Here is a 14,385-nt window from a genome sequence, read left to right as displayed (position 1 = left end):
CTCCCCTGAAGTTAGTGAGAGAATTAGAATTCAGTGAGTAACTTGCATTTGAGTTGCAAGACTGGACCCCAAACTAGCTCCCCCTGCTTCCAATATGTTCAAATTGCTAATTTATTTAAATACTGTTTGTTGCAAATCATTTAACCAGGGCTTACAACACTCACTGCCAAGTTATTTAATTTATTCAGAGTTAAATAATAATAAAAAATGTCCATATAACAAGCTCTAGGTGCCATAACAATAATGAATTACACTTACAGACATAAATGACCCCCCCTTCAGCAAAAAACACAACCAATCAATCATATATAAACAATGAATTAACTAACTCAGCCAACCAGTAAATCAAAGCAACAAAACAGTTGTTCTCTCTCCAATCCTCCAGAAACATATCTTCAACCTTCCTCCCCAGACCCTGTCCAACTGCAGCTTGCCTGGAAGATCATTGGGTTTCTTTAGGTCCAAGACTTCTGTTTTGCCCAGTTTACTTTTTAGACACAGGGCTGTAGGGCAAGTTCCGTGTATGGGCTGGAGATGCAGAATCTGCTTTTTAAAGAAGGCACACTCTGGTCCCTCAGGTTACTTGCTCAAACTGGTGTGACATAAGGCATGAATTAAGGACGGACAACCCTGCAAAGCCTCTGGACATGGAACTCCCACTGACCTCAGTGGGAGTTCAGCAGGAGGAGTGGCTGCAGGGCCAGGATAGTCCTGCTCATTTCAAAGACGCAGAATTCTGAAATTAAGCAGAGAAGATCCTTGCCTAGCAGCTATTTACTTGTGAAGTTCCTTGGGAAGGCGTTTCAGGGAAGCTACACAAAGGTCTTGCAGCTGCAGAACCGAGGTAAACAGGCCATGCTGCTATCTATTTAGCAAACACCACAAAACACAGAAAAATATAAAGAGGAGAGAGGAATTTACATTCCCCAGCCAGGCAGCTACTCAGTGTTTAGAGCCAAGGGCACAGATGGTTTAAAGGGAGGGAATTGCCCTAGCTTTCCATCCAGATACATAAATCATTGCTGTATGATATTCAAGCCCTGCAGTAAATCTACAGTCTGCCTCTTGCAAACCTTTACTCACCTCAATAGTCCCACTGAAATCAATGGGACTTCGCAGGTGAGTAGAGATTTAAAGCAAAGGGACCTCTATCCATATTATCAGATCCCTTTCTAACTATGAGATAGGGTGGCAGATACTTTGTTTCAACAGATGAGAAGAATCCTTCAGGAAGGCCAGACTCCATTTGTATCATCGGAGAGCCAGAAGGTTTTAATCCACTCATCAGCTATCAAAGATGATAGCAAGTTAGGAACATAACCACAAGGGGACAGCAAAGAATTGATAGAGATTTTTGTCACAAAAGGAAATTATTTGCCATTGAGGGTGTGAAGATAAACGCGGCTAAGACACAACTTCTGCACCAGAGACAAATTATTAAAATTTGTTACAGACACACACACAGACTGACAGACTACCCTTGCTGGATAAAGAGACTCCACATCCTTATATGAAAATAAGCCTTTTAAAAATTATTATTATTAAAGTGGTACCAAAATGCTTCCATATGAATATCCCCCAAACCCACATTCACCAGTCAGCCGCTAGGGAAAATGAGGGACAATAAAACCCTGCCTGTGTGCACACACAGCTGGATCTTCTACTTTATCCTTCTGCAGAAGAACATTTATCCCCAGAATCAAGCATTACCGGTGGATTGAGACACACCAGCGCCAATGGGCTAACCACTGAATGGAGCGATGAAACACACACTATATTTGAGACCAAGCGTGGAGGTAGGAAAAACTGATTCTACCCCTGCTATATGGAGATGAATGGTGCTTTTCTACAGGGGGAGACATCTTTAGGACATTACTGAGCAAGGGGATCCACGAGGACAATTGGGAAAAAAGAGGATAGTCACTTTAAGAAAAAAGAACGGTCTCCTGGAGTCTTCTTCATCTGATCCCAGCTACAGGCACCTGCTGCTGTTTGCGGATCTTGTTGAACAGTTCCATGTACTGAGCCATTGTGTCACCTGGGCTGTAGATGCTGTCGTGCTTGTTGCCAAACACAGATGGGATTCCAGGCGTGTGATTCCCCATGAAGCTCTGCATGAACTCCATGAGCAGGTTCCAGCAGTCGTTGGCTACCACACATGGGCAGTATTCCACCTGGCAACAGAAACAGGAGCACGGAAGCACGGAGCAGTGGATGGGAACCACACAGGAGACAATTAACTTTGAACCCTGATACAGAACGCGTCAATCCCTTGGGGACAAAGGGATATACAATCCTCCTCATATATGCAAACTAAAAGGAGATGTTTATCAAATAAGCGAAGGAGGGAAAAAAATTAAACGAGCCAGCACCCTGGAAAACATTCAAGGAACTCACCTGAATTTTACTTACAAAAGCAATGGGGATGAGGGAAGTTAAAGGTTATCAGAAAGCTGCAGATGCATCATTATTAAATGACCTAGGTACTCCAGGGGCTAGATGGCACAGCGGAGGTTAATGCACTAGCCTTTCATTTCTGCAGACCTTAGTTCAAATGCCACTTTGCCCAGGAGGGACTTGGGTCTGGAATAACAAGGATGTTGCGTGTCAGAAGTGAGGTGGATTGTTAGATTGTGTGTGTGTGTGGAAAAAAAAAAAAAAAAAAAACCTCAAACATTTTTGATGTACCCTGGCTCTCCATCTTGTTTGCCTTGGTGTTTTGGAAGAAGGGGTGAGGGTGGGGGCATTGTTTATAAGCAGAATTAAGACCAGACACGTACTTTGGAAACCCTGTTTAACTAAAAACAAGACAGGCAGCTCAAATTGGGTCCCAAACTCAAGTTTGGTATAAGGCAAGCTTCTGCTAACCCTAAGATCAATAGAAATGCTGCTATCATTATGGCAACTGTCTTTATTCTACAGAAATATAGAATAATGCTATTGACTAGGCACGCTGAAATGCATGTTTAGAGATGTCCAATGAGGTGATCAATCAAATATTTGTAAAACAGGATTTAAAAGTGTTTAGAAAAAAAAAGACAAAAATCTGGCTCCCCTTTTCCACTGCTTCTAAAACAAACCACTCATTTTCACTTTCAGGGGCGCTTCCTAGCTTAGCACAGCCCCACCTATCCTCTCATACACACGACTGAGCCTTCAACACATGCCTCTACTCTGCTAACGATGCCAATTGTTATTACCCATTAGTCTTATTTTCCCCTCAAACACCTTTGCACTTTTTCCCGGGTCATCTCATACACACTGGAAGATCTCCCCTTGAACGTCGGCAAAGCCATGGCATCGTCCTTCAAACGCACCTCTGTCGTGATGCCTACAAAGTACTTGCCCATATTTAGGCAGCTGGTGTGCTGGGACTGATGCTCCTGACTCTAATCGCAATCCTCTCATTGTTAGCCAGAGGGAGCACAAGGTCCCTTCCGGTCCTACGATTCTGTGATTCTATGTTTCACTGAAGTCAATGAGACTAGCCACCTCAAGGAACGAACAGCCTTACCTCCACAGATATTCCTCGGGCACTGGGCCCCATGGTAACAGTGCCAACCTTCACCAAGAAGTCACAGTACTGGTACCGCGTACCCCGGCTCTCTATCTTGTTTGCCTTGGCGTTTTGGAAGAAGCCTTTCAGTTTCACCATCAGGACGTCGAAGTTGGCATCTGCTATGAGGCAGGGGCCGTTTTCAAAGAGAGCGAAACAGCTGAGGGGATATTCAGAGTTATGCATCACGTACATCAGCTTGCCAGCCTGCCCTGGAACAAGAGCAATGGTATTTTAACTGTAGAAAGGATGCCTCTTCCCTCTTGCATGCTTTCAAGAAGAAACAGCTGTTACAATCAACAAAGACAGGGACAAAAGAAACGCTATTTCAGGATTTCTGTATTCCTAATGAATGTTTAATGAGATTCTGGACACTGGGCGTATGGGTTTGGTTTATGATCTAAAAACAAAACATAAAAAAAAAAAAAACCTCAAGCTGGTACATTAAGGTTTCTGCCATTCCAAAGCATGCCCTGATCTCTGTATTTCCTGCACCCACTGAGATGTAGGAGCCCAAAACTCAAATTTATAAACATGTTTTATATTTACTCTAGAGAGCCATCTGACTGCTAACTTTACTGCCGTGTCTCCATTTACCAATTCACTCACTCATACACACGTATGTCAGCTTGGGAAATGGGACATTTTACTGGGGAAGGGAGGTGGGAACGGTCTACTGAACTGAAGATACTTAATGTCTAACAAAGAGCGCGCATACTGGATGCCCTCCAGCCTTTGTAAAAAGAGAGCCCAACTTGAACAAATTCAATATTTGCAGCCAGGTTTCCTTTAATATTCCATATGAACGGATCGAACCGTTGACCCACCACGATGAAGTCTCAGCAACTTTACTCCTTAGGGGCACCGTCAACTCATGTTTGGGCCAAAATTTAGGCACTGGAGTGAAACTAAGAACCCTTCCAACACTTCTGCAAAACTGAACACAAATAGGAATTGTTTTTTTTTCAAATCCCAGTGGAAACAGTTTTTTAGATAAATAACCCCTGCTCCACTCCCACAGTACGCACAACCCAAAACCTGCAGTGCTGAGACAAAGTGATGAGAGACAAAAATTACCTTGATTTACGCTGCCCAAGATGAGAGAAGGGTAACATGTAAATAAAGAGCATGAACACTGAGGAGTACATTGGATTTCTAATATTCTTTCTGCTTTAACGATCTAAGGGCCAAACTGCGAAAGAGCAATTATACAAACAGCCCCAGTGAAGTCAACGAGATTAGCAGCATGAGTAATTCCTCATGCACAAAAGGGGGTTCCAATGTGGCTCGAAGGCATTATAAATAACATAGGTTGTGACTTGCATTGTACATCCCTGCACGGGAGTTAGGGGAAATAAAGAATCCCCCTTGCCCATGTAGTTCCGGAGTCTGGGCACCTGCTTACTGTCCTTGTCCATCCCTGGAGTAGGTGTCCAGGGGGATAGGTGGAGTCTAGTCTTAACTCTCATTCACCGAATCATCCTGTCTGGCCGCCTGTATATCACAGGCCACCACACCACCCAGTCACCCACACACCAAGCCCAACAACCAGAATTAGACTCTTAATGAGAGCTTAACACAAGAAATGCCATACCACGTAGCCTTTACTTAGCTGTGAAGGGAAGTTCTTTTTTAAAGATGTTACATAGGAAAAGACCCCAAACTAAATTTCTGATCACTGTTGATTCATTAACCACTAGGGCACGCCCTCAGCAGAAAGCTGTTTTGGGTATTCAAGGAAAAGTGTACGCTTTATAATTGCTTTACATTGGGCTTCACAACTAAGAGCTAGGACACTGTGCAGCTGCCTATTTAAAGAACTAGCCCCTGAGCAGATTTGTGCAGACAAGACTTCCCTCCATGGAAATCACAAAAAAAAGAAAATATAAAAATCAAACTTCTGTTACTTTTCTTCCACGCTGTTTGCATGTAAGTGATCAGCAAAATCCAACAGCAGGGCAAGGTTGCAAGAAATACCTTGAGCCAGAGAGCCTAGTGTTCACAGAGAACTCTGCACAGACCACATTCACAGACCAGACAGATACGCGATGCACAGGCTCACTGCTGACCTCTAGAGACACTTATAGCGAAGCTTAACACCATGACAGTTGAAGGTGAGACTAGTTGAGTCGTTTTTTTAAAGCGCTCTGTAGTCTACATGCTCGCTCAGATGATCTTGAAAAATTCCCGTGCATCCTGAGGAACCAGGGTAGGGCTAGGGGGTTACATCTGAAGTTGCTTAAGAAAGGGTGCCCTGAGATAGAGCCCCTCCACTTAAAAAGAGTGACACCACCATTCTTGGTCTCCCTAGGAAAACTGTCCCCTGCCCTCAGTACCACCACTTCCTCAAAGAACAAGGGAAATTCACTACCTCAAATACTTGTTAACAGTTAACCTTGACCAGCATTTCCTTGTACCCTTGCAGAATGACAAGCAGAAGGACCGATTATTACTGTCTGTAACAGCAGGTTTGGGGTGTCACTCAAAGAGGGTAGTATGAAGGGTGCAGGACTGGTGAGTACCATAACTCTGTACTTCCTGGTTTTCAGCAGTCTAAGTACAGATGCACTCAGAAGGTACGAGGCATCGCAGGTCAGTCTTAACTCTGTGTTAATGAAGTTTTTGGGGAGTGAATCATAATCTTCATTGATGTAACATCTTTCATCCAAAGACCATCAAGTGTTGTATTATCAGCAGTCAAGCCACCCAACCCCATGTGAGGTAGGTCAGTATTGTTATGTACATTTTAAACATAGGGAGAATAGAATGCATGGATTCTGAGAACAGAATCCATGCATCTGGTCCCTATTTTACTTTTCTTCCCTACAGCTACCACCAAGTTATTGCAGTAGTGACACCCTGAATAATTGGAGAAAAGAAGGGGGGGAAAAAGCATTAGTGGGATTGAGATTCAGACTCAGAGCTGGCATTAGACGTCCTTGTCAGAAAATGAGAGCACAACTACTTCCCCGAACATTGCTCGAGTGGAGTTATACCAGCTCCAGCCATCAGCCTTAACCATCGCCACAGGGCGCTTTGATCGCTCCATGAAAGGAAGTGAAATGCAGACCTTGGTTGCCCATGGTGGAGGCAGCGGTGTGGTAGGTCTCACAGTCCACACAAAATGTTCCTTGTTTCTCTGCTCCCAGCAGCTCCAGTTTCCTCGTTAGGATTTCAACTGTTTGCTGGACGCTCTTCCCCTCTGCCACGGGCATCTGAGACACACTGTCATAGAAGACAAGGAAGCAACAGAAAAGATTCAGTAATCGCATACATAGAGATATGATAACCAAGTCAGAATCAAATTCAGCCAGTCAATGTACTTATAAAGTCTAGAATAGAGATTAGAAGCCAACATGCATGATAGTTATCTGATCTGTAGAGTACTTCCATACTTGACTCATTCACTTTAAGGCCAGAAGAGAGCACTGTGATAGTCCTGTCTGACCTCTTGAAAAACACAGAAAAATTACTGGCTGAGTTTCCCTGCCCTATCAAAGCCATACACTTCTTTTTGAGCTACAGCACTGCTTTTAGAAAGACATCCAGCCATTAAAGCAGGGAAGAGCAAACTCTTTGGCCCAAGGGCCACAACTGGGAATAGAAACTGTATGGCGGGCCATGAATGCTCACAAAATGGGGGTTGCGGTGTGGGAGGTGGTAAGGGCTCTAGCATGGGGCTAGGACTGAGGGGTTTAGAGGGTGGGAGGGGGATCAGGGCTGGGGCAGGCTCAGGGGTGCAGGCTCCGGGCGGCACTTACCTCAAGCAGTTCCCAGACGCAGCGGCATGTCCCTTCTCCAGCTCCTACACGGAGCTGTGGCCAGGCGGCTCTACACGCTGCCCCATCTCAAGGCACCGCCCCAGAAGCTCCAATTGGCTGCAGTTCCCGGCCAATGGGAGCTGCGGGGGCAGTGCTGGGGGCGGGGGCAGCGTGCAGAGCTGAGCCCCCCTGGCTGTCCCTATGCGTAGGAGCCGGAGAGGGGCCATGCTACTGCTTCCAGGAGCTGTGTGGAGCGGCCCCCGACCCTTCTCCCCGGCTGGAGCAGGACAAGCCCCAGACCCGACTCCCCAGCAGGCGCTCGAGGGCTGGATTAAAACAGCTGGTGGGCCGGATCTGGCCTGCAGGCCATAGTTTGCCCACTGCTGCATTAAAGAGATAGGTCAGGAACAGGATTTGAACCCATGGCTCTGCAAGGAAGCTAGAACACCCAGGAGAGGATAAGAAGAGCTTTGAATCTGGCCTGTTAGACCATTCAGCCATCCCAACTCAGCTGTGACGGGCATTTAAGAAAACCCCAAGGCACGCAGAGCAAGTGTAACAGGCAGTAACAAAGAACCACTGCAATGGGTGCTGGCCAAGTGCCGGGACAGATGGGACACTGTCAAGATATATTTTCCTCGTCACCCTATAAACATATAAAACAAGCGTCACACAGAAGGTTTTACACAAGGTTTTTGCTCTATTACGCTGGTAGCTCCAGATAACCAAGAGCACATTTGACCACAGATGTTCTTAGAGCTCTTCTGTTTCCCTCCTGAGCAGTATAAAGCCTTGATCTCCTGTTTTTAAATACATGTCCTCCATGCCCTTAATGTCCATTGCAATATGGACATAGCTTGCTGAAACCTAACGAAGGGAGGGAAGAGCATCTTCGCAGGCAGGCTGGCTAACCTAGTGAGGAGGGCTTTAAACTAGGTTCGCCGGGGGATGGTGACCTAAGCCCTGAGGTAAGGGGGATACCTGAAGAAAACACAAGGAGGAGGGTGCAAGGGGGAAGTGGAGGGGAGCTTCTGATTCATACTGAGGAAGCAGGGCCATCAGCTAGTTATCTTAGGTATTATGTGCACAAACGCAAGAAGCCTGGGAAACAAGCAGGAAGAATTGGAAGTCCTGGCACAGTCAAAGAACTGTGATGTGACTGGAATAAGAGACTTGGTGGGGTAGCTCACATGACTGGAGCACTGTCATGGATGGGTATAAGCACTGTCATGGATGGGTATAAGCTATAAGCCAGGAAGGACAGGGAGTGGAGGAAAGGTGGAGGAGTTGCACTGTATGTAAGAGAGCGGTAGGATTGCTCAGAGCTCCAGTATGAAACTGGAGAAAAGCCTGTTGAGAGTCTTTGGGTTAAGTTTAGAAGCGAGAACAACCAGGGTGATGTCGTGGTGGGCGTCGGCTACGGACCACCGGACCAGGAGGATGAGGTAGACGAGGCTTTCTTCGGACAATTAACTGAAGTTTCCAGAACACAGGACCTGGTTCTAATGGGGGACTTCAATCATCCTGACATCTGCTGGGAGAGCAATACAGCAGTGCACAGACAATCCAGGAAGTTTTTGGAGAGTGTTGGGGACAACTTCTTGGTGCAACTACCAGAGGAACCAACCAGGGGCCGTTCTCCTCTTGACCTGCTGCTTACAAACAGGGAAGAATTGGCAGGGGAAGTAGAAGTGGGTGGCAACCTAGGCAGCAGTGACCATGAGATGGTTGAGTTCAGGATCCTCACAAAAGGAAGAAAGGAGAGTAGCAAACTACGGACCCTGGACTTCAGAAAAGCAGACTTTGACTGCCTTAGGGAACTGATGGGCAGGATCCCTTGGAAGGCTAATATGAGAGGGAAAGGAGTCCAGGAAAGCTAGCTGTATTTTAAAGAAGCCTTATTGAGGGTGCAGAAACAAACCATCCCGATGTGCAGAAAGAATAGCAAATATGGCAGGCGACCAGCTTGGCGGAAGAGTGAAATATTTGGTGAGCTTAAACACAAAAAGAAAGCTAACAAGAAGTGGAAACTTGGATAGATGACTAGGGAGGAGTATAAAAATATTGCTCGAGCATGCAGGGATGTAATCAGGGAGGCCAAAACACAACTGGAGTTGCAGCTAGCAAGGGATGTGAAGGGTAACAGAAGGGTTTCTACAGGTATGTTAGCAACAAGAAGGTGGTCAGGGAAAGTGTGGGACCCTTAATGAATGGGGGAGGCAACCTAGTGACAGACGATGTGGAAAAAGCTGAAGTACTCAATGCTTTTTTTGCCTCGGTCTTCACAGGCAAAGTCAGCTCCCACACTGCTGTCCTGGGCAACACAGTATGGGGAGGAGGTGAGCTGTCCTCAGTGGTGAAAGAACAGGTTAAGGACTATTTAGAAAAGCTGGACATGCACAAGTTCATGGGTCTGGATCTAATGCGTCCAAGGGTGCTGAGGGAGTTGGCTGATGTGATTGCAGAGCCATTGGCTATTATCTTTGAACTCATGGCGATCGGGGCAGGTCCCAGACGATTGGAAAAAGGCAAATATAGTGCCCATCTTTAAAAATGGGAAGGAGACCCTGGGGAACTACAGACTGGTCGGCTTCACCGCAGTCCCTGAAAATATCATGGAGCAGGTCCTCAAGGAATCCATTCTGAAGCACTTGGAGGAGAAGAAGGTGATCAGGAAAAGTCGTCATGGATTCACCGAGGGCAAGTCATGTCTGACCAACCTGATTGCCTTCTATGATGAGATAACTGGCTCTGTGGATATGGGGAAAGCAGTGGACGTGATATATCTTGACTTTAGCAAAGCTTCTGATACTGTCTCCCACAGTATTCTTGCCAGCAAGTTAAAAAAGTATGGATTGGATGAATGAACTATAAGGTGGATAGGAAGTTGGCTAGATTGTCGGGCTCAACGGGTAGTGATCAACAGCTCAATGTCTAGTTGGCAGCTAGTTTCAAGCGGAGTGCCCCAGGGGTCAGTCCTGGGGCTGGTTTTGTTCAACATCTTTATTAATGACCTGGATGATGGGATGGATTGCACCCTCAGCAAGTTCGCAGAGGACACTAAACTGCAGGGAGAGGTAGACACGCTGGAGGGTGGGGACAGGGTCCAGAGTGACCTAGACAAACTGGAGGATTGGGCCAAAAGAAATCTAATGAGGTTCAACAAAGACAAGTGCAGAGTCTTGCATTTAGGACAGAAGAATCCCATGCACTGCTACAGGCTGAGGACCGACTGGCTAAGCAGCAGGTCTGCAGAAAGGACCTGGGGATTACAGTGGACAAGAAGCTGGATATGAGTCAGCAGCCTGCCCTTGTTGCGAAGAAGGCTAATGGCATATTGGGCTGCATTAGTAGGAGCATTGCCAGCAGATTGAGGGAAGTGATTATTCCCCTCTGTTATGCACTGGCGAGGCCAATCTGGAGTATTGCATCCAGTTTTGGGCCCCGCACTACAGAAAGAATGTGGGCAAATTGGAGAGATTCCAGCAGAGGGCAACGAAAATGATTAGGAGGTTGGGGAACATGACTTATGGGGAGAGGCTGAGGGAACTGGGCTTGTTTAGTCTGCAGAAGAGAAGAGTAAGGGGGAGATTTGATAGCAGCCTTCAACTACCTGAAGGGGGGTTCCAAAGAGGATGGAGCTCGGCTGTTCTCAGTGGTGGCAGATGACAGAACAAGAAGCAATGGCCTCAAGTTGCAGTGGGGGAGGTCTAGGTTGGATATTAGGAAACACTATTTCACCAGGAGGATGGTGAAGCACTGGAAGGAGTTCCCTAGGGAGGTGGTGGAATTTCCATCCTTAGAGGTTTTTAAGGCCTGGTTTGACAAAACCCTGGCTGGGACAATTTAGTTGATGTTGGTCATGCTTTGAGCAGGGGGTGGGACTAGATGACCTCCTGAGGTCTCTTCCAACCCTAAGCTTCTGTGATTCTACAATTACAAGCCCAGCTAGATCCCTGACAGAACATGACCCAGCTCCCTCTTTGCATTCTCTGAACAGCAGCGTCTCTTCACACAACACACAGTCAACCTGTGGAACTCTTTGCCAGAGGATGTTGTGAAGGCCAAGACTATAACAGGTTCTAAAAAGAACTAGATAAGTTGATACAGGAGAAGTCCATCAATGGCTATTAGCCAGGATAGGCAAGGATGCAAAACCATGCTCTGAAGTGTCCCTAGCCTCTGCTTGCCAGAAGCTGGGAATGGGCAACAGGGGATGGATCACTTGATGATTCCCTGTTCTGTCATTCCCTCCAAAGCACCTGGCACTGACCACCGTTGGAAGACAGGATACTGAGCTGGATGGATGATTGGTCTGACCCAGAATGGCCACTCTTATGTTCCACACCCTCCTAAACAAGAATCCTGCCTCACCCGTGTTCTTCTCTGTGGGGTGCCTTCTCCCCCTATCCCCACCGGGACCCATGTGACGATGACCAAGCGGGGGCAGCATGGTGGTGCTGGCTCGCCAGCGCCAGCAGCAGCTCAAACACCAACAAGGAGCACAGGCTGAAGAAGCTGCCAGGGTGCATCCCAGCAAGGACCAAGGCAGTCTGGATCAGCATCCCTGAGCTCATCCTTCTCAGGAAGTAACCTTTCAGGGCTCGGTGCCAGGAGCTCGCCCCACCCCCCGTGCAATGATGGGACCTATCCTGGCAGACACCAGTCTACAAACCTCATGCAGTCACATTCATGGCAAGTCAATAAAGACCCAGCCACTGGCATGCTTTTTAACCCCGCAACATAGAAAGTCCTACCAGGTGACTCCCATGGTTCCTGAAGTCTGCACGTAGGGCTGGACTAGTCCCTGGGAAGGAGAAGGAGGCTCAGCTGATACTATGTAGTCTTTCAAATCTATTTGCAGCAGTGACTTGTATATGGATGCCTCTCTCTCTCTCCTGGGCAGGAAGCACATTTGCTAACCCAGCAGCCCCTCCCTGTCCACTATCCCAGTGAGCAGCAATAAGCAGGAAATGATGTAATCAAGAGGGGAGGATACCAGTCTCAGGCCAGGCCCCCTGCCTCTCTGTAGGTCACGGTGCTACCTTCCTCCTCCTGCTTGCAGATCAGTAGCTAAAGACTGTGAGCCGCAGATGGCAGAGAGCGCGAACGGGGGGGGGGGGGGGGGGGTAGATTAAAACCAGGTTTTAAGAGCCTAGGGGCACATGACCACTGATGCTAAAGATTTGAACGAGCCCTAGTGGAGATCTGGTATGTGTGCTGCGGATCTTGGTCTCTCCCCCCTCGAGTAGACACACTGCTTGGCAGGGGACTGCAGAACCAGGGGACACGATTCTTGTGTCAATGGTCCCCAGTGTCCCAGCAGGAAATTGACAAAGGCCTGAGGGAAACACGTTGCACAATCCTTCGTCAGAAAGAGGGCAACATTTAGGAGGGGCAGCTCTTCTAAAGAATTGTTAAGCCCTTTCGTTTTCAGTTTAAACGGATTTTTACCAAATAAAGCCTGAGTTTTACAAAAAGTATTATTTTTTCCACCCTACCTTTGTACCAGTCAAATATATATAAAAAAACTTGTTTGATTAGGAAATACAATACATGGCATGAGATATAGCTGTTGTGATAATACATTAGTCTGTGTGTGTAAGCAAAGCTGCCTGCCGAGGTAAGGCTATGTATTCGTTTAGAAGATACACACAATAAACAAACAGGCACGCAAGCTCTGAAGTGTGTGCACATCTGAATGTACTGATGAATCTTACGCCCACCCAAGTACACATTTCAAGCTGTTAGCAGATAACGGATTAAAGATCTGACACACATCAAACTAAAATGCTAAGAAAACGAAAATCTGTCTTAGAATATGTTTCAGAACACAAGTAAGTATACAAAAGTTTTAATAAAACAAAAGGTGAAAAGGATGGTATGGCCTCAGTATTAAACGTAAATATTTATAGGCTACTGGTTCTACGTCTACAACAGTAAACTGTTTATTCAAATGAAAAGTTTTATTTGGGGATTAGAGAGAGGTATTGTTTTCATAAACTCAGAGGTGGCGTTGTGTTTTGAGTTCTGTTTTAGTTCTGCAGCAAACCACTTTGAAGTCCATTCATCAAAGCATTAATCTACTGCAGGTGTTGGCAACCTTTCAGAAGTGGGGTGCCGAGTCTTCATTTATTCACTCTTCACTTCATTTATTCACTCTAGTAATGCCAGTAATACATTTTAACGTTTTTAGAAGGTCTCTTTCTATAGGTCTATAATATATAACTAAACTATTGTTGTATGTAAAGTAAATAAGGGTTTTAAAATGTTTAAGAAGCTTCATTTAAAATTAAATTAAAATGCAGAGCCCCCTGGACTGGTGGCCAAGACCCGGGCAGTGTGAGTGCCCCTGAAAATCAGCTCACGTGCTGCAGGGTGCCTACCCCTGATCTACTGAATATCTTTCCCTCATCCTTCCATACACCAAAATAAACCCAGATATTTACCTAGAAAAATGATTGTTTTTTCCACTGATTTTCACCTGTTTTTGTTGCAATAAACACCAATAAATTCCTGAGAAAAATAAAATAAAAACCAAAAATGAAAGGTCCTAAGAATTATTTAGCCAAGTAATCAATATTCCCTAGCCCTCCATCAATTTCTTCCAGCCTAATGTATCTCAATGGAGTTAATAGGTGGGTCCAGCCCTTGTCTCAATAAATCCACCTTCTCTCTTTGCTGCTTTGAAAGCTGAACTCTCTCTGGATGATGGACTCTGTCAGATGAAGAACAAGAGTACTTATAGCACCTGAGAAACTACCAAATTTATTGGAGCATAGGCTTTCGTGGGCTACAGCCCACTTCATTGGATGCATAGAATGGAACATATAGTAAGAAGCTATATATATACATACAGAGAAGGTGGAAGTTGCCATACAAACTAAGAGGCTAATTATTTAAGATGAGCTATTAGCAGCAGGAGAAAAAAAAAACTTTTGTAGTGATAATCAAGACCGCCCATTTAGACAGTTGACAAGAAGGTGTGAGGATACTTAACATGGGGAAATAGATGCAATATGTGTAATGACCCAGCCACTCCCAGCCTCTATTCAAACCCAAGTTAAT

At 45.9% G+C, this 14,385-nt stretch overlaps 1 protein-coding gene across 2 annotated transcripts; it reads right to left on the bottom strand.

Moving 5' to 3' along the window:
* Positions 1-296: 296 nt before the first annotated feature.
* On the bottom strand, positions 297-12,268 carry MED20 (mediator complex subunit 20). 2 transcript variants are annotated; one of them, XM_073319921.1, is made up of 4 exons: positions 12,075-12,268; positions 6,627-6,781; positions 3,515-3,768; positions 297-2,174 (listed from the first exon to the last, which is right to left on the bottom strand). In XM_073319921.1, exons 1-4 carry the CDS (start codon positions 12,230-12,232, stop codon positions 1,959-1,961), a joined length of 783 nt encoding a protein of 260 aa, XP_073176022.1. In that variant the 5' UTR covers positions 12,233-12,268; the 3' UTR covers positions 297-1,958. The 2 variants fall into 2 exon arrangements, with proteins under 2 accessions (XP_073176022.1, XP_073176023.1); XM_073319922.1 differs by lacking the exon at positions 12,075-12,268 and having other exon boundaries at positions 3,515-3,763; positions 6,627-6,701.
* Between the last annotated feature and the right edge of the window lie 2,117 nt (positions 12,269-14,385).

This window comes from Lepidochelys kempii, chromosome 21, assembly GCF_965140265.1.
Source record: "Lepidochelys kempii isolate rLepKem1 chromosome 21, rLepKem1.hap2, whole genome shotgun sequence".
NCBI classification, from domain to species: domain Eukaryota; kingdom Metazoa; phylum Chordata; order Testudines; family Cheloniidae; genus Lepidochelys; species Lepidochelys kempii.
Note: the sequence above shows the minus strand (reverse complement) of the source record. Positions and strands in the feature narration are given on the sequence as shown.

Excerpts from the sequence above, each read along its gene's own strand:
- MED20 (XM_073319921.1), bottom strand. The coding sequence starts at position 12,232 with ATGTGCTTCCTGCCCAGGAGAGAGAGAGAGGCATCCATATACAAGTCA. Across the intron at positions 6,782-12,074 it reads GGAACCATGGGAGTCACCTG|TGTGTCTCAGATGCCCGTGG; the intron begins GTAGGACTTTCT and ends CTTCTATGACAG. Across the intron at positions 3,769-6,626 it reads CTCCACCATGGGCAACCAAG|GGCAGGCTGGCAAGCTGATG; the intron begins GTCTGCATTTCA and ends CTCTTGTTCCAG.